Source organism: Notothenia coriiceps, unplaced genomic scaffold, assembly GCF_000735185.1.
Source record: "Notothenia coriiceps isolate Sejong01 unplaced genomic scaffold, NC01 NC01_scaffold00024667, whole genome shotgun sequence".
In the NCBI taxonomy this organism is placed as follows: Eukaryota; Metazoa; Chordata; class Actinopteri; order Perciformes; family Nototheniidae; genus Notothenia; species Notothenia coriiceps.
The window spans coordinates 7,237,303-7,255,673 of record NW_011357368.1 but is presented as its reverse complement, the minus strand read 5'-3'; the positions used below and the strand labels follow the sequence as shown (position 1 = coordinate 7,255,673).

At 38.6% G+C, this 18,371-nt stretch overlaps 2 protein-coding genes across 4 annotated transcripts in view; one reads left to right on the top strand and one right to left on the bottom strand.

The window, feature by feature from the left end:
* lztfl1 (leucine zipper transcription factor-like 1) overlaps nucleotides 1–18,035 on the top strand; it is a 22,626-nt gene extending 4,591 nt beyond the window's left edge. For 2 of the 3 annotated variants that reach the window (XM_010782641.1, XM_010782643.1), the window contains exons 4-10: nucleotides 15,079–15,136; nucleotides 15,561–15,632; nucleotides 15,721–15,786; nucleotides 15,887–15,964; nucleotides 16,233–16,409; nucleotides 16,533–16,636; nucleotides 17,027–18,035. In XM_010782641.1, coding sequence (XP_010780943.1) covers nucleotides 15,079–15,136; nucleotides 15,561–15,632; nucleotides 15,721–15,786; nucleotides 15,887–15,964; nucleotides 16,233–16,409; nucleotides 16,533–16,636; nucleotides 17,027–17,045 — 574 coding nt within the window. In that variant the 3' untranslated portion in view covers nucleotides 17,046–18,035. The remainder of the gene's footprint in view (nucleotides 1–15,078; nucleotides 15,137–15,560; nucleotides 15,633–15,720; nucleotides 15,787–15,886; nucleotides 15,965–16,232; nucleotides 16,410–16,532; nucleotides 16,637–17,026) is intronic. The other variant, XM_010782642.1, reaches the window with a different exon arrangement.
* LOC104955329 (C-C chemokine receptor type 9) lies at nucleotides 6,326–8,906 on the bottom strand. Its single transcript, XM_010782640.1, has 3 exons — nucleotides 8,845–8,906; nucleotides 8,655–8,713; nucleotides 6,326–7,645 (listed from the first exon to the last, which is right to left on the bottom strand). Exons 2-3 carry the CDS (start codon nucleotides 8,706–8,708, stop codon nucleotides 6,593–6,595), a joined length of 1,107 nt encoding a protein of 368 aa, XP_010780942.1. The 5' UTR covers nucleotides 8,709–8,713; nucleotides 8,845–8,906; the 3' UTR covers nucleotides 6,326–6,592.
* Nucleotides 18,036–18,371: the final 336 nt, after the last annotated feature.

Below are 18,371 nucleotides of genomic sequence, written 5' to 3'. Positions count from 1 at the left end.
CTAATACAGACATTTCTCATAATGGTCTGCACATTGTAATTCTATAATCAGACACAGATTATGTCTATTCAATACAGTTTTATAGATCTATATCACACGGACAAAAACAATGGAACTGGCTCTCATAACAATTCGCAAATTTGCCAACATTGTTTTCAGCATCCGTGTACTATCAGGGCATCTTTCCAGGTTGGACCTATAACTATGATTGTAATTTGGTCTTTATCTTCGCCTCACTTGTCTCTGATCTCTTTAATCAATCTAACAACAACTGTGCACGGCAGTCGAGTGAACCATAGGAGAGAGACATCAGGCAAATGAATCGTAAGAATACCAAAAGAATGCTCAACAGGATCTGCAATACAGGCGAACACTAATATATGAAACTTTGGAAAATTCGCGGGTCCCAGAAAATGGGCTCCCGAAGAGTTGAATCATGAACATAGGATATATCCAAACACTCATCTATCAAGAACATTACAGACAAATACTGCCGCGCTGAGATAGGTATTAACTTAAAAGTCCCTCTTTAGACGCGCATGTTAGCCTAACTCTCTTCCTTTACATCAGGATAGACACCAAAGACATAATATGACATATATTTGCGTAGGACAAAATGCCAATCTTAATCGCGGGGAAATACAGCCTTTAAAGTATCGGCTCTGATATTCCATAAAAAGATGATAGGATGACAACAGAAATCTCTGGACTTAAGTCTTACCCTTAAATGTCTCAACATCTTTATAGAGATCTCTAATATGCTGTTAAACATTCTGTTATTTAAGCGTCACTATCATCCTGTTACGCGATCCTGCACATTTATGAACAAAGTGCTGTGGCTTAGTATGTGAATCTCACACGACATGGGTTCTATAACCGGATTCGAGTCAATAATCTTATCAGGCTAGTACATGACTACAGATTTGATATCATAAAATATATAATGATTTGGAATTGCTGGTTATTTGTCCAAATCCTCAAGCGACTCGAAATAAACCGCTATCTTGCCACAAAGTACCCTCACGGACTGTCTCCTCGTTAATCGCACTAGAGAGATACCGATCCTGGAATTTAAGCCAGAGTGGCTAGCTTAGTTGAGGGTGTATGCAGGCAGAAGTCTGTTACAGACAAAAAGAGGACTCAAAGAGAACTGATGAAATCCAAGCACAGGCACAAACCTTTTCATCGTTACACTGAATCACCCATAAACACTATTTCTTCTCTCATTGTTAACCGCAAACTCGACATCCATCATTACATCATGAAGAAAACATTTTTTGAACTCCCTTACTCGAACAGCAAACAAAAGTCTATATTCTCTCTCCAAAAAGGACGAAACTTCCAGCACTTTTGTCTTGGGATTTTGAACAGGACGTGCGTCATAGTTCAAAACGACAGGCGTATAAGGACACGCTACCTAATTTGTTGTTATTAAGCTAAAGGCTGTACAACTTTCACAGTTTATAAAGACGAGCTTCAAGGGCCTAAAGATTCCCTGAGGCCAAGACATTCCCTAAGGCCAGTAAGTGGAGATTCTCCGCGCAGTATATACCAAGAAGTACAACATGATCACGTTGTGTTACAAATATAATCTCAAGCTGAATTACCATAATTGTATGAAACATTATTTGTAATCTATACTAAAACCTGAGATGAGGAACAGTTTTGTTTCACTTTGGCAGAATTCATTCCACAAATCTAACAGAGGCATCTTCCAGGTTTTTCAGTTTAAGTTCTGTCAGTCTTTTAACATGTAAGCGATGCTGGGATTGGAACCCAGTGACCGTTCGCTGTTACTAAAGACAAAGTGCTTTCACCAACTATTTTATCCTCTCACAACAACAGACGGAGGAGGAGGAAAAGAGAGAGATAAAATATGTTTGGTGAAAGCACTTGTCTTTAGTAATACACGGCAGGATCCGCTGGCTTCAAATCCCAGCATCGCTCTCAATGTTAAAGACTGCAAGAAGACTTAACTGAATAAACCTGAAGATGCCTCTTTCAGATTTGTGGGATCCAGAATTCTGCCAAAGATGAAACCAAAACTGTCCTCATTCAGGTTTATAGTATATTACGACTAATACATGTTCATCCACAATTTCCTCAATCTCCACTTGAGATTACTTCTTCCGCCACACCTACCTCATTGAACCTATTAACCGTCCCCACCGCTCGCTCAGAGATCCTCTCCACTACTGGCCTATAGGCCCGAATTGGCCATCGTCTCTGTGGCTCAATGCAGGACAATCTTCTAGCTTTGAACTACCATATTAGAAAAACCGAAAGATCGCAGACTTATAGTACAGGCAAATAGTCGCCTCTGTCGTTGAAACACTCCTAGTTCAAATCCCAGCAGTGCCTAGGATTCTTAGAGAGAATCATAGACCTGCCACAACCATTGTCTATGGCTGATTATCGAGTAAGGACGCCTCAAAAATAATGCTTTTCTCACAAATGATGTAATTCAGACCACAAACCGTCACCGCTTTTACATGACAGAAGTGAACGGATCGTTAACAGAGGTTCTGTGTATCCCAGTTCAATGCATAGTTTTAATCTTATTTACACACAAAGCTCTGCTAGAACTACACTGAGCCAGCTCTGTTAAAATCCTCTTTAGATAAAGAAGAAGATACTACTCTTTATTGATCCGCAATTTGAGAAATATTTATAATTATGATATCAAAATCTGTAGTCATGTACAAGCCTGAATTAAAATATGATTCATAGGTTAATAGAAGCCCTGGGTTACAGCCATCTTTGATCAACTAAGGCCAAGCAGCAACTTCATATACTTTCAATCTCTCAGGATGTAAAGGAGCGTTACAATCAATACGACCAGGAGTATTAACATACGCACTCAGCAATTAGCAGATCTCTATAAGAACATTTAACGGTAAAGACATTAAGAGACGACTCTTTCAGCCCAACCTCTCTTCTTTTATGGAAATGGTACCATTTATAACACCCTAAATACTCAGATGTATACACAAGTCTATTGTTTATCCAAGGGAAGAATAACATCGCAGGTCTAAAGAGGAACTTTAAGTTTATCTACGACCGTTTAAGTTGTTATGCTTTATGGTGGAGAAGAAGTTTTCTGCAATACTTTCGAGACGATTCAAGAACCCCGTGTATCAATCTAAGGAAGATTTTGATGGTATACTGGTTTATGGATTGGGATCTCTCTTTTGGTATTCTTAACGTCATTTTGCGTGATCTCTCTCAACTCGAACAATCTGCGGAGGAGGCAGAGGCAAAAAGAGAAGATCCAGCAAAATGACGTAAGAATAAGAAAAAGAAATCCAAACAGCCAAAACCAATACACAAAACATTTATATACAGGTGAATCCTGAAATAGAAAAAAATACCCTTTCAAACATAAAAACTATCACTGTCAGACTCACAACGGCTAAGGAAGTCCATCTTTAGACCGCTCAGATGTTCACCATTCCTTTCAGGATAATCACCGAAAGACTTTGACGTATATTCACGTAGCTAATGTACATCATCAAAACGAGGTGAAAAGTCATCTCTAAGTCTTACCTTAAAATGTTCTTTATAGAGATCTCTATGATGGCGTGTGTAAACATTCTTTTGATTGTAACGTTCCTTTAACCGTCCTGAGAATTGAAAAAGTGCGTGTGGTAGTTGATCAAAGATGCGTGGGTTCTATAAACATGATCAGTATTTTATCAGGCTGTGACATGAACTACAGATTTGATAGTGCTATGAAATAGAAAATATATTCTCAAATTGGGAAGTCAGATAAGTAAATCTTCTCTATCTTAAAGAGGATTTGAACAGAGTGGGCTTCAGTTAGTCTAGCAGAGCTTGTGTAAATAATATTTAAAAAAAACCTATGAAACTGATACACAGGAATCCTCTGTTAAGAATCCCTCACTTCTGTCATGTAAAAGCTGGCGTTCATTTACATCATGAGAAAAAGCAATATTTTTTGACTCCCTTACTCTGAACAAGGCAACAAAGTCTATATTCTCTCTAAGAATTAGCAACTGCTGGGAAATTTGAACAGGAGTGTTTCAACGAGCCAGGCTAATTTTTGTGTAACTAAACGCTGCACTTTCAAGTTTTAAAGGAGTTAAATGTGGTCAGTTCCCTGAGCCAGACATTCCCTAAGGCCAGTAGTGGAGATCTCTGAAGCAGTAATATTCAATGATAGGTTAACAAAATAATCTCAAGGTGAATTACAAATTGTATGAACATTATTTGTAATTATATAAACCTGAGATGAGGACAGTTTTGGTTTCATCTTTGGCAGAATTATCTCAAATCTAAAGAGGCATCTTCAGGTTTTTCAGTTAAAGTCTGCAGTCTTTAACATGAAGCGCTGCTGGGATTTGAACCCAGGACCTCCTGTTTACTAAGACAAGTGCTTTCACCAACTATTTTTTAAAATTATTATTATAAATCTATGTACTGTATAAGACACGGAAGGGCCTCAGTGGGCATGCTGTAAAGGGAATGTGTTGCTGAGCGCATAAAGTAAGTGTTGTGATTATTTGTCTGCGAAATACGTATTTAATTTTACTTCAGAACTTGAGTAAATGTTCTATTCAAGCATCTTTCACTACTATATTTATTTCAACAATAAAAGTATTCTGACTTCACATAATATGCCTGAGGTTGTATCTAACCATCAAGAAACCAAAAGGTTAGCAAAACTATAAAAAGTCATTCATTATTTGTAGAATCATTCAGTTTCTTTCACTTTAAGGTTTAAATGTTATCTGGATGATTAACAGGGCAAAGTAAAAAGACATCATGTATATGTGTATATATATTCATATCAAGGATTCAATACAGTACGCAAAATAGTTTGAGGCAATACAAAAGTAAAGTTCTGGAAACATTACTGCCTTAGTGAAGATTTATAAATTCATTGTTCAAATTTTAGTTTTACCAAATTGTATCACATCTCATCCAACTCCAAACACAGTATTACTTTCAATGTTAGTTTAAAAAAGAAGATACATTTGATTTTACAACAGGATATGTTTAATTTTTGCAGTTTCACATTTTAAATCTTAAGGGGAAGCACTTCTCCCTGATGCGCTCAGGATGAACTGATCTCTCCCATAGAAATCCATTGTGAGGCCTCCGCTCTGCAGTTGTTATCGACTTGACTGATGGTTTCCTGTCGTGAGAGGAGCAATAAGCAGGAAAATGAAACAATGCGTCTGTGGTCTCACCTGGAATCAGCAGGTAGTCTGCAGTTGTCTGCTGCCGACCTCAGTGACCACAATATCATGGGGGGTTTGTTTTTTACAGTCGATGTGCCAGACTGCGACTAACATGAACCTTGTGATGTTCCTCTCTTTTTCTTCCTCAATTTGTCTCCCTCCCCCTCATGTGACAATAGTCATACAGTATCATTTAATAGAGGTTGTTTTTAAAATGTTCTCAAACTTTACAGCCTTACCGAATATGAGTCGTACTATTGAATATAGGATTAATATGGGGTCAGGTCTTGAAGATAACATAACGAGCCGTAATTCTAACTTTAAATCTTAGCATTGATGATTTTCTTTGCGAGTCAGATTCCTTTCAGATTAAGCAGTTTATTTTTGGAGGTGCCACGAAACTCTGATTTTGTGACACAGAGCTTATCAGAGAGGAATGAAAGGTAGTCGGTCACCAGCCCACTTTATTGGCCTTAGCTTTAGACGTTCTCAGTTTTTGTTGGCAAAGGTCAGACAAGTAATAACTTCTGCTGTGCGCATTTAATTGGAAGTATCTTGTGAGGCTTTTTACAACAAATATATGTATTTAAGATTCAGTTAGCCTCTTTTAGAAACTAAAATAATGTGCTTCAAAAGATGCCGCTGAAAATGGAAAGTATTTGAGGCAGTGACACTTGTTTGTGCTACAGCCGTTTTGAGGCGATTGTGGGAAACATTCACCAGTCTGAATGGGCATCCGTTAGAAACCACTGAGAAACTGCCAAGTTAATGCCAGACAAGGTTCAGCAGTTAAGTGTGGGCACAGACGATGCCACAGACAGTCAACAGGAGGACGTTTAGTCAGATCGAAAACATTGTGGATAGCACTGGCCACATTCTAGTGAACGTTACACCAGTGAAAGCACATCAATGCTTTCCCATGTATTGTAGATATGATTTGCCGATGTCATGACTTAGGCCTACTCACACTTTCGGATGCGGTATTAAAGCTATAGGTGGACCTGTTTCCCGCTTGTTTTTGTGCTGTGCTGAAAAGTAAAGCAATAAAGAAAACTTAAGCACGATTGAGAATTGTTCTCATTTTTTATTTTTGTTTTTTGACAAATAATGATTTTCACAGCAGCAAGTAAAAAAATGAATTAATAAACAGTTTACAAACACTAATACAAAATAGTATTTACAAGAATATACAGTTTATACAGTGATTCCTGAAAAATATTGTTGTTACTGCCAGAATATTAATGTAATGAATGTAAACTCAAACACTTTTTCTTTTAAAGTTGAATAGGTTATAATTTCTCTGTTGGAAACAAATAATGCGTGAGGATATAAGTAAAAAAACATCATGTTGAATAGGCTCAGTTCTCAGGTTTTGGGAGAATAGGCTTTTATATGGAAAGGGCCGGGGTAGTTTCAGTGTCAGACATGATCGAGGGGCGTTTAGGTACCGCCTGTATCTTACTGAGCCCTCCTTTGCTCAGGCCGCCAGCACACATCTTTACCATCCTCAGGAGGTCCTGTCTGAAGCGAACTCCAATGAAGACGTACAGGAATGGGTTCAGGCAGGCATGGAAAAACGCTAGGCTTTTGGCAATCTGTCCAGCTACATTAAAACGGATTAACATTTTACAATCAGTCATTGTTGTATTGGCTGCCTCCGTGGCCTCCATTATTAGCATACCATTGTGAGGTAGCTGAGAGAAAACAAACGCAAACACCACAACAAAGATGACACGTAAGGCCTTGTGCTTCTCAAAGCTCTTGGCCTGCAGGAGTGTGCGAACGATGACAGAGTAACAAAATAACATAATTAGAAGAGGAAGGAAGAATCCCATGCAGATCTGCAGGGACAGAACCAGGATTTTTGTTTGGTTTTTTTCGTCTTCAGAGTAACGCAGATCACAAAAATTCCCGTTTCGGTTGGTATTCACCTGGGCGAAGATAAACTCAGGGAGGGCTAGGAGGATGGAAAGCAACCAGACAACCAGGCAGGCAAGTTTGCTGTAGAACAGCCTCTTTTTTTTCTTCAGGTTGTGGGCCTTGGTGACTTGCACAATTGCAATATACCGATCCACACTAATGCAGGTGAGCAGGAGCATACTGCTGAAGAAGTTGATTTTGTAGACAGCTGACACCATTTTGCAGAGGGGAACACCAAAGTCCCAGCCCTTAATGGCATCGACAGCCCAGAAAGGCAGCATGCACAGGAAGAGGAGGTCAGCCACAGCCAGGTTCAGCAGGTACACGTCGGTCATTGTTTTCAGGCGGTTGCGTACAGTGGTGTAGATCCAAACCACCACCAGATTACCCACGGCACCAAGAATGAAGATCATCCAGAAGAGAGGTGGCTCGTACTGCCCACGAAACTCCCTGACCCAGCTTCTGTCACAAACGCCTGGGTTGTCAGTCGGATCTGAACCATAGTCATCCTCATAAGTATCCTGCGATCAAAAACAGAGACAATGATTATCTAATGCAATAGGAAAGAGGACTTAGTGCAAAAGATACAATGCCTTTTTCATTTCCTGTCAGGCATTTTTTTTCTCAATGTCCTTGTAACCCAACTCTCAAGGGTTTCACAACATAGTGGGGATACAGTGATGGGACATCAAACGCTGTCGATGACGTACATGCTAACCAGAGCGTGCGATACAACTTCTGTCAGGTGCAGGTGTTGTGTCTGTGCAGAAGAAACCACACCACTGCACAATTTCCTTCTGCTAACCAAGCCTGGGTAAGGTGAATGATCCTGAGGGGCTCTAGAAAGGAGGGCCTACAGTACCCCAAAAGCTTCAAGTTTAGATTTAGGGCAGAGATAAAACAGTCTTGTGAAGCCGAGGCTGAGGTTTCCTGAGACAATGGAAAAATGTATGCTGATACAGCTGTGAATGTGGCATTTGCTTATCCCTCAGTCTGCTTAAATCTACCTCAAATATGCAAAGGCTTAACTGACATATGCACAGTACAGTGTAGATATGGCAATGCAAATCTTAAGTCGCAGGCTCTTCCAACATAAATATATATATTAAATAAAAACTGGAGCATGATCTGTAAAAACATTCAAATAAAATAATTATCAAGAATGCTAAATATTATATGAATGAATAGCATTGACCTGAGTTTAATTTTTAACAGTATTTAAAATCTACTTGAATATACTTTAAAATCTTACTTTAGCATGATCTGTAAAAACATTCAAATAAAATAAACATCAAGAATGCTAAATATATCATTTAATTTTTAACAGTATTTAAAATGTACTTGAATATAATTTAAAATACTTTAAACACAAACTTTGATACACACATGCAATAAAACACAGATGTGTTCCTGTATGTGATGCTGAGTATATTCAGCACCAACACTGTCACCTTCTTTAATCTACTCAGGCATACAGACATAGACATTTTCTATACAACATGGCATGCCATACAGCAAATGAATACTTACAGTTTCAGCATAATCAATTGCTGCGGGCGTATTTGATGTAAATAGCTCATCCATGTTATCTACAGAAAACAAGACAACACAGCACACCTTAACCTTTCAACTGTAAAAAATATCAAAAATAAATCAACATATTGAGAAAAGTAACCCTTAAGTTTATAGATGCATGTTAACAGTACAACAAATCACTTACCCTCTCAGTGATGAGATGTGGAGAACAAACTCTGCTGTTTCTTTGTCTGGGTAGTACGAATGGTAACCTTTCCAGCCAGACTCATCGTCACCTGCTTATATGGTTTCCCTTCAACCACAGGATCACATGCTGATGTAGCCATCCATCCATCCCCTCTGCAGAGAAGCACATGACCATTGTTGATTTATATTTCATTACCCCATGACAGTAAATATCAAATTGAAAACAACAGTGACAATGTGACAGTTTCACAGGGAAGTTGTGACTTTTACACTAAACCCACTTTAACACAGCCATCAGACGAGAACCAAAACTATGCACCCGCAGTCCTTCCACGCCCGATTAACTTTATCATGTTGTTGCCAGATAAAAAAAAAAAAAAGTGTAAACACAGGTGGAGCACTTAACACTACCGATGAGTGATTCATGAAACTGAAAACCAAGAGGTGTGAAGAGAAGATCAAAACTGGAGTAGGTAGCATGTTGAGACGCACTGTCAGCCCCATTGTGTTATAGCAATCCAGCTGTCTAAAGCTCAGCACTGTGTCCACCCAAGCCTCATATTTCCTTTTTAAATGGTCTTAACAAGTGTCAACATATAAGGAAAGTCATTTTTAAAGGTTTTGACTTTCACGGAGTTTCTCTTTCAAGTCAGTGGTGAGGAAATATGCCCAAAAAACAGGTCATTTTCATCATGAATTATATTTCACTTTTTAAACTTCGATTAAAGGTCGTATTCTAAGCTAAGCTAACAAGCCACTTGCTGAGCTTTTTTTGCAAACGCACCATACTATATAATCCACAACCTATTATTCCAGTGTCAATTCCTTCCAAGTTAAAAAGCATTTATGTGACATGTCCTATAAAAAAAGTGCTTTCTATGAAGAAAGGGAACCTCAAGTCTCAAATAGTCACACAGCTGACAAACATGTAAAAGAATAGTCCCTGTCATACCAATTGTGTGACCTGGGAACAAATCAAAGCTTATAGTGAAAACAAGCAAACTCACTTTGAAACCAAGAGTAGGATTTTAATAAAGTGAGAACTAAGTCTGATTTACAAAGCCAACAATAAGACATAACTATTATCTTGGTCAAAGGAAGTGCTTATATTAGTTCTGGTTGTGTTTCCTGTGAGTGGGTTTCATACTTTTATGGGGCAGTGCTGTGGGGTGCTAATTTCACAGTTTCACTTCCTGAACAGATCTCTCTCCTTGCATGTTGTGAACTACCAATGCAGAGTGTTTCAGATTTTCAGATTTCTACCAAATGCTGGTTGCTTTTCTCGTTATTGATCACAGTATAGCAGACGGAAACAACTGTGTCAGGGTTGTCAGATGAGTGTTTCCTTGTGGGAACAAGATGTTCAAGAGAGTGGTAGAATGAGAGGTTTCACTCAATTCAGTAACTGCATAAGTGATGTGTGAGAATATAAACAGGGGTGCACATAACTTTTTTACCCTGGTTCTCAAAGGAGCACCTGGAGATGTTGCTTGGTGCTCATCCTTAAAATGAAATAAACCGTAACTTTTGAGGGGGTCTTGACTTTATTTGCCAGACACACGGCACTGAAAACACATGCAGAGGTGAACACAGAACACACATGCAGAGGTGAACACAGAACACACATGCAGAGGTGAACACAGAACACACATGCAGAGGTGAACACAGAACACCACATGCAGAGGTGAAAACAAGACAACATTACACGACCAGTAATGCCTTACAAGCTGTCAACCCACCTACCTCTGACCTGTCAGACATGGTAGCTGATGATGTGTAGGCCAACTACTCGCTCTGGTTGAGTCCAGCGTGTAGCTCCACCACAAGGTCAACAGCTGGTTTTGGGAAACGTATCTGTTGTCAGTCTCTACGACAAGTGGAGCTAATCAATAAGTATGTGAACATAACAATAACCTTACCATAGCCAAGAGCGGAGAGATTAAGATGTAACTTATTTCATTGTGTTGTTCATTATGATATTTCATTTTTACCTTACATTTATTTATTTATGGCATTTTTTTTATCTCTCCAGTTTTAAAGGATATTTTTTGGTTACTTAGTATGACATGGGAATGATTTAAACCTGTTTATCCAAATAATTATAAGGAGTGCCTTGGAAATATGTTGTGTAACATTAGACTAAAGTGAACTATCAAACACTCAGCCAGTCCTGTTACCTCACTGGCTGTAGTTATCAGCCTCCAGTCTGACTGGAGAGGACTCTCCCTCCACATTAGTTGTAAACATGCTTCTTCTTATATCCGTTAGAGCAGCCTAGCATCAGATTCTAATAACAACAGACTGCCGGTACCTGGGAGGTGCGCCTTCTCTCTCTCCTCTCTCCTCGCCTCACTCGCATTTTGGCTGTGAGTCTGCGGGCGCCAGATAGCCAAACATCTCCCACTTTCTCACTTACGCGCCCATCGTACAAGGGCAAATGAAACGTGTAACCGGGTGAAAAGGGTGTTACAATGACTTAATTTATGAATATTGTACATCAAGGCCCGAAAATTAGGATGAGCCAACCATAGGTCCCAACGTTCAAAAATGTTTTTCGTCCCCTCCGCAGAACTGCCAGCGCAGGCCTCCCCAGATCTGGCGCCCCGGCCGAACATCTAGCCAGTGCTACGGGCCGGCCCTGAGTTCCATTATGCATACTCGCAAAATATCTTTCTCCTCCTCTCTCCTCTCTCCTCCTCCTCTCTCATCTCCTCCCTCTCTCAATGTTGGTACGCAAAACGTGCGCCGTTGTTTCAAATGACCCGGACTGCTTTTGCGCATACCAGCCTTAATATAAACCATGGCAGGGAGCCGTGTGGTGATTTCAGTAACAACTTTATTCCCTTGCGAACATAAATAAGTAGACAATGCTACGGACCCCCTAGGGGACTGGAGAAGAAAAAAAAAAAATTTGAACAAAAAATAAATAGAAAGTTTGAAGAGGATCTTGCAATACTATGCGATATCTCGCAGAACCCGTTGCAGTTGTAGAAGGTCCGTAAAGCACGTACAGCTCTCCCCTCCTCCAGCTGCAGATTGGTGAAACAAGATCTAGATGTGTAGCTCGATGACGGCGCGTATCGAACTGTTCTGAACAAACGACTCTGTACTCGTTTCTATCTTGCTATGAGGTAATACGAAGTCATGTTGTTTGTAGAGATTTACAAGTTATGTTCGCATGAGTTATTGATCCGCGAAGATTCAAATCTGTCAATGAAGCTCAGGCTTCAGAGGGACGGCATGTCCGGGTCGCTCTGAGTGTTCATCTGTCTTGAGTGTCTTCACTTTGTGTGAAACCGTCTTTATAACATAGTCTAAATGGTGAAGCCTGTGCCTACTTGGGCACAAGCACTAATGTGTATATCCTTTAATTAGTTAAGGCCAGGCTCAAAAGAAAATGGATAGAACCCACTCCCATTGTTGTGATTGCTGTGTTGCGCTGTAGCAGCCGAACGACGAGGAAGTACAGTGAGCCTAAATGAATAAGTTTGTGGCGAGATCGGTCGCAAAGGTTTTGCGATATCTCCGCAAGAACATTTATTATTATTTTTTTTTAATAATAATAATAATTCCCTTCTGGGGGGGGCTCGCGTTAACGGTACAATGCTGCATCAGGTACCCAAGTTAAAGATAATAGCTCCACGATTGGCCTTTAATCATGAAGAGAGACAGTGTTTGTTTTAATCTTTGAAGAGAGTGTTTTTTTGAGCTTAGTGGTTTTAACTGTAAAACTGCTAAATACCTCGTGTTTACCTCCACAAACCAGAATGAAAAAAGCACTTGGATCTTGAAGTTCATGTGTGGTCCCATGATCCCCGCGAACAGAGGAGTTTTCAATGGCACATCCCTGAAACAATAAATAAGCTGGCCGAGTCGAAAAAGGGGTGTTCGTGAAACTGCATTAGTACGCCACTTTCGTTTAATGTAATATCTAACTTTAATATAAAATGTGCGCCTGTTTTTCAATATATGACCATTTCAGTTCTATNTCAGATTGCTTGATTTGACTTGTCCGTTTTATAATACATCATATCTCTATAAGAACATCATATACTACTGTGGAAGTAAATATCACATTGACCTTAAGACAAATGTCTTAAGGTCAATGTGATATTTACTTCCACAGTAGTATATGATGTTCTTATAGAGATATGATGTATTATAAAACGGACAAGTCAAATCAAGCAATCTGATTGGTTCTTAGCCGTGATATACTGAGCGTATACCACGGGTAGAATTGTAAGTTACTTTTCACAACAAGTCAGTATCCCTCCGCGTCTGAGAAAAACAGTATACCATCGGGTTGAAAAGCAAACTGGAACTAAGGGGGTTGTCGACCCTCCGCTTCGCGTCGGGCCGAACCACGCCCCTTAGCTGTGATATAATGAGCATATACCACGGCCTGTCGTGAGCTATTGCTTAATTATACAGCGCCTTATAAGTCATGAAAAGAAAAAAGGAAATCTTATTCGCACTTGTTTGCACCTAAAATAATCCCTTGCCTCATTCTTCCACATTAAATAAACTGTGAAAAAGTTGAAATTAAAATAGTATGGAATGATGTGACAGTTCAAGGTCAAACAGAGTACCACACCAAGGTAAGAAGCGAGAAAGGCCCCTCTAAACATGTAATACACCTTCGAGTTCATGAGAAAAAACTACTTTACTTTTAACCACTTCCTCCTGTTTAGGTTTAGATATCTTGCATGTTAGAGTTTATGCCACGCAAAAAGGTCATTGCCAAGCCACAAGCTCGCATACAAAATGTGAATTTAACCCTTTTTTTCTATTCCCTTTTTTGCCCCACTGTATGTTCATTCAGCCTGAAAACCACAATGCCTATTGAACCATATTAGAAAAGATCATATTTAAAAAATGTTCCAATTTAAAGGAATTTCTTTCTGCATTGCTTATCACCAATAGGGATAATTAGTCTTTTGTAATTTAGAAGAACTGACTATGTATCTGTTTCCTTTCCGAATACAATTAAATGATTTTATTTAGAAATTGTTACACATTTATTACAATAATTACAATTGAAAATGTACTGCTGTTTCAGATGTTTGAGATTAAGTTTATTTTAAAAACACTCTTTTTATTTTTTGCTATTAGAAGCTTATTAGCTGACAATAACCTAATAGGCTTTTTTTCAGGATCATTTATCATCATTCTTGATGCTGTAAGAAAGCAAGGATGCCAAAAGTGCCTCTTCATATTACAAGCCTGAACATAAAGCAATGCAGGCATGCACCTCATACCACTAATATAGATAGATCACGGTCAAACTGTTGTCGGAATGTACTTTGCACTTTTGGTGTATTTAAGCTTTTGGCACAGAAAAAGTCAGGTCTTATATACCTGAATGATAACTAACAGATTTAGAAGAAATAAATCATTTCGGTATCTGTTTTAAAAATGTTGGCTTTGATATATAACTAATGTCAAACTAAAGCTTAGTCTTGTCATCATGATCCCTGTTTTGAAGGTGAAATTGAGGAAGCTTCTCCATGTTCCTCACCATCATCTGTTGTTATCTGAGTAAAAAAATCATAAAATATTCATTGATGCAGCTTAACATGTTATTAACTTATGCTATTGTCCATTGTAATGCTCCACAGTACACACGTTTGAATGTCCTTGGATATTCAGATGAACTCAAACTAACTTTTGACCTGTATAACCTTTTACCTTGTCAACACACTGAGCATGTTATGGAACAGTCTTTTGTTTGTAACATGCACATGAGCCTCAAAGTTTTGTTTTTTCTCAGGGCTCAGCCCTACGTGACTGATACGGTGTTTTAAGCAAGGAATACGCCCCGTGTCACAACCTACGTGTGTTCACCTGCTTTTTAAAAACCACATTTAAGCTTTTTGGAGTGCTGCTCTGTTCACCACAAACATATCTTATAGCTTAAGTGCCAAACTGTCATCTAAAACAAGGGTGTTCATTTTCCTTGCCAAAGCCATATAACTGCCATATAGTAGATTATTTCAATGTCTCAAAACACTGCAGTGGTGAGGTGACAGATGTGAGAGGACATAGTACACTATTATCAGATCAGTTTTACTTAGTGTTGCTCACAAAATATATTTTTAACCTATGTATTTTATAGACACATTCTTTATAATTATTCTTAAATCAGTATATAATATTTCAAGCTTTTTTGTATTCCTTTCTCTGTAATTTAAAAAAAAATTCCACCCTTCAATTCTTTTCTCTTCTCGTATAGGGATCTGTTAGAACAAGTGGCTGAATTTGAGAAGACTGACTTTAAAACCCCTGATAAGGTGAGTAATGTGCAGCTCATGTAGAGTGTCACACGGCACGGTCAATATAAAAGTTACCATTAATCATTTGTTCAAAGGATATTCACACCCACATGGAATGCAGTAGCTAAAGAGCGTTCCTGTTCCCTTTTTTAGTCGTTTTATGACAGGCCGCCTGCCCTTCACACGTATCTGCGGTTTAAAAGTCACACATCAGTGTGGTTTCATGATATCAAATCAACATTGTAATGCAACACTCTTTCATTGGTTTAACTTTTTCACACCTTTTTAAAAAAACAAGACAACTACCAAATTTACATTTCTAAGAAAATCTAGATGTTTTTTTTTTACCTTTAGATCTTGTACAATAATAGGGAGGTATATTAAACTAAGAAATGAAAACCGTTCTGTCATTTTTGCCATTAATTGTTTACTTTATTCCCAGAAAAACCAAGAAACAAGCAAACCTAAGCTAGCACCACTCAATGAAGGTGGGGTGTCTGAACTTCTCAACAAGGTAAAGGAATGTATTTCATGAATTACAAATACAGATTGCTTATAGAAAGTTGTGCACTCCTTCATGCTTGTCTTAAATGTTTCTCAAGGAGATAGCCAGACTACAGGAGGAAAATGATAAACTGAAAACCAGGCTGCGGACTTTAGAATCCCAGGTATAGTCATTTTTCATAAATGTTTCACACACAGAGCATATTTTCTTAAATTTGATCCACTAGTTTACATGAATGATCTGCTATATATGTATTCTCCCAGGCAACGAGTGCACTGGATGACAGAAGCAAGGCAGAGAGAGCTCTGAAAGACCTTCAGAAGGTGCAAGGTGAACAGCAGGTACTGTTGCGCTTTGGTTCGTAAAGTAGCCTAATCTTTTGTGTTTGCATTTCATTCATCAATTTTTTTCTCCCACCTTTTTATTTGTATTTGCTGCATCTGAATATTTGCTGTCATTTGGTTTTATCTGCTAACTTGGACCTGGAATGGTATGTACCAAGCGGACCAAAGTGTTGCTTTTCTTACTGTGGCTCTGCGTAGGAATAGATTCTGTAGTGATAGTGATAATTGATCTGAACTTATATGTTGTGTATTTTTCCTTTTTAAGTTTGCTGCTCGATCCCAGGAGATCGGTAGTCTGGAGGACACCGTGGCTGCTCTGAAGGTGGACTACGAAAAGTCTCTTAGTGCCAACTCTGTGTCCCATAAGAGTTTGCAGGAGAACCTGATCTCTGCCAAACACGACCTGCTTCGAGTGCAGGAGCAGCTGTCCCTGGCAGAGAAGGTACTTCAACTGCAGTGTTTATCTGCAGCTAAAATGCATCTTTAGTTAACAGATGGTGTCAAGTTTGGACCAATTGTGTCTGAGGCAGGTATATCACGTGTTATGATTGTGTTTGTTTTGCAGGAGTTGGACAAGAAGTTCCAGCAAACTGCAGCCTACCGCAACATGAAGGAGATCCTGACCAAGAAAAATGAGCAGATCAAAGAAATCAGAAAACGATTGCAGAGGTGAGTGTCATCATCATCCAGAATATTCCATTACTGGCTGCTTGAAAAATGCAATTGGAAAAACTCTATTTCGAACATTTAAACAAAAGAAACGAACAAATAATAGTTGACATTTTAAACTTTCCGTAAGCAAAATACATAAAGATGATCCAAAATACATGAATATTTCATATCCAAAATGCACCAAGGAAGACCCCTTTACGATACAAAAACCAGAACTCAATTGGTGTGTAATAGAAAATATTTGGTAGCAATTTAAAAACACTATATGGCCCTTCATGATGAATCTCTTCTGTTCAGTACTTTTTACTATTAAAATGGTCAAAGATTTACGTTAGATATTGATATAACTTTCTAATTTGTGACACTGTTATTGCTTTTCTGTTTCAGATATGAGCCCAGTGAATGAGTCCAGAGGATAAGACAGGACCAACATGTTTGAATGTGTTTCAGAGAAGAAACCATCCGTTCCAGTGCTGGAAGACGAGAGACGGAAAAAAGCCTTTCCACAAGGAATCGCTCTATCCATGCTTAATCTGGCATCTTCAGTAGTTATTGGCTTTAGTGAATAGTGTGAGGTTGGCAGCACAACTTCTCACACCAATAAGGTCCTGATAAATGACAGCCTTCTTCAGCTGTGCTTTTTTTCTACGTCTCAGTTTTAGGAGCTCACTTACAGTTGCTAGCAGACTTCCCTCAGCGCTCTATGCAATTTCTACCACGTCCCTGTTTGAAGAGGCCTTGTCCATTTGCTGAATTTGACAGTTGCTCACTGTCTGCCTGAAGCGTTGCAGTCTTATCTTTCAGATGGTTAAAGGTGCTGTTTAGCTTTCTAGCACAGGGTAATTGATCAATATTTGCTGATTAGGTTTAATTATAGCAGCCCAATTGGTAGTTCAGTGAAATCAGTGTTCGGCTAAACCCAAGCCAGTTTGTTTATTGATAGTGACCACTTTCAAAGTAATGTCACATGCCCCACTTGGTCACCCCTGCTTTAATTTGTTACCTAAGATTTTAATTGCATTTCACTCAAAAGTATTTTCAATCATCTGACATTCTGTGAAAAGTCTGATTATCGAGAATAAACCAAAATGTCCTGCATTTATTTGTTCTGCTCTTGCATATTGAATGATGTGGATAGTGATCTAGAATGATTTCCCCTACTTCCCTGCACAAAGTCCATAGAATATTTTTGTCTCTTTAGCTGTGTACTTTTCGTATTGCTGTGGGTGATGGAATGTAAGAGAAAAATAATGAATATTTACATGATGTTCATGAAGTAATGCTCTTGTAGAGTATAATACATCTCCCCAAAACTACACTAGATGTGCATTTGTTTGTATTGTGCAAAGTATGGGGTAATAAAAGCTGTTAAATAAACGTGCTGTCATTTTTAGAGCTATCATCCTCTGGTCTTTTACCCCTTAGGTTCACAGTTTATTTTATCATATAAACATCCAGTGAATAACAATAAAATAGATTTTCCGAAGTTTAGCCTTATTTAAAAATTAAGCTGTGACAATGATTAACAATATTAATGAGTGAATGATGATACATTTAAGGGTTATTACATTTACTGTCTCTGTAACTTACTGATTCAACAAGGGGGCGCCAGATTGCAATAATACATTAATTATAACAATCCATGAAAGGCAAAAAAACACAGCAGGACAATAATAATAAAACTGTACACTAACAGTCCAGTAAAACTTTAGACACACTAAGATTAAATTCA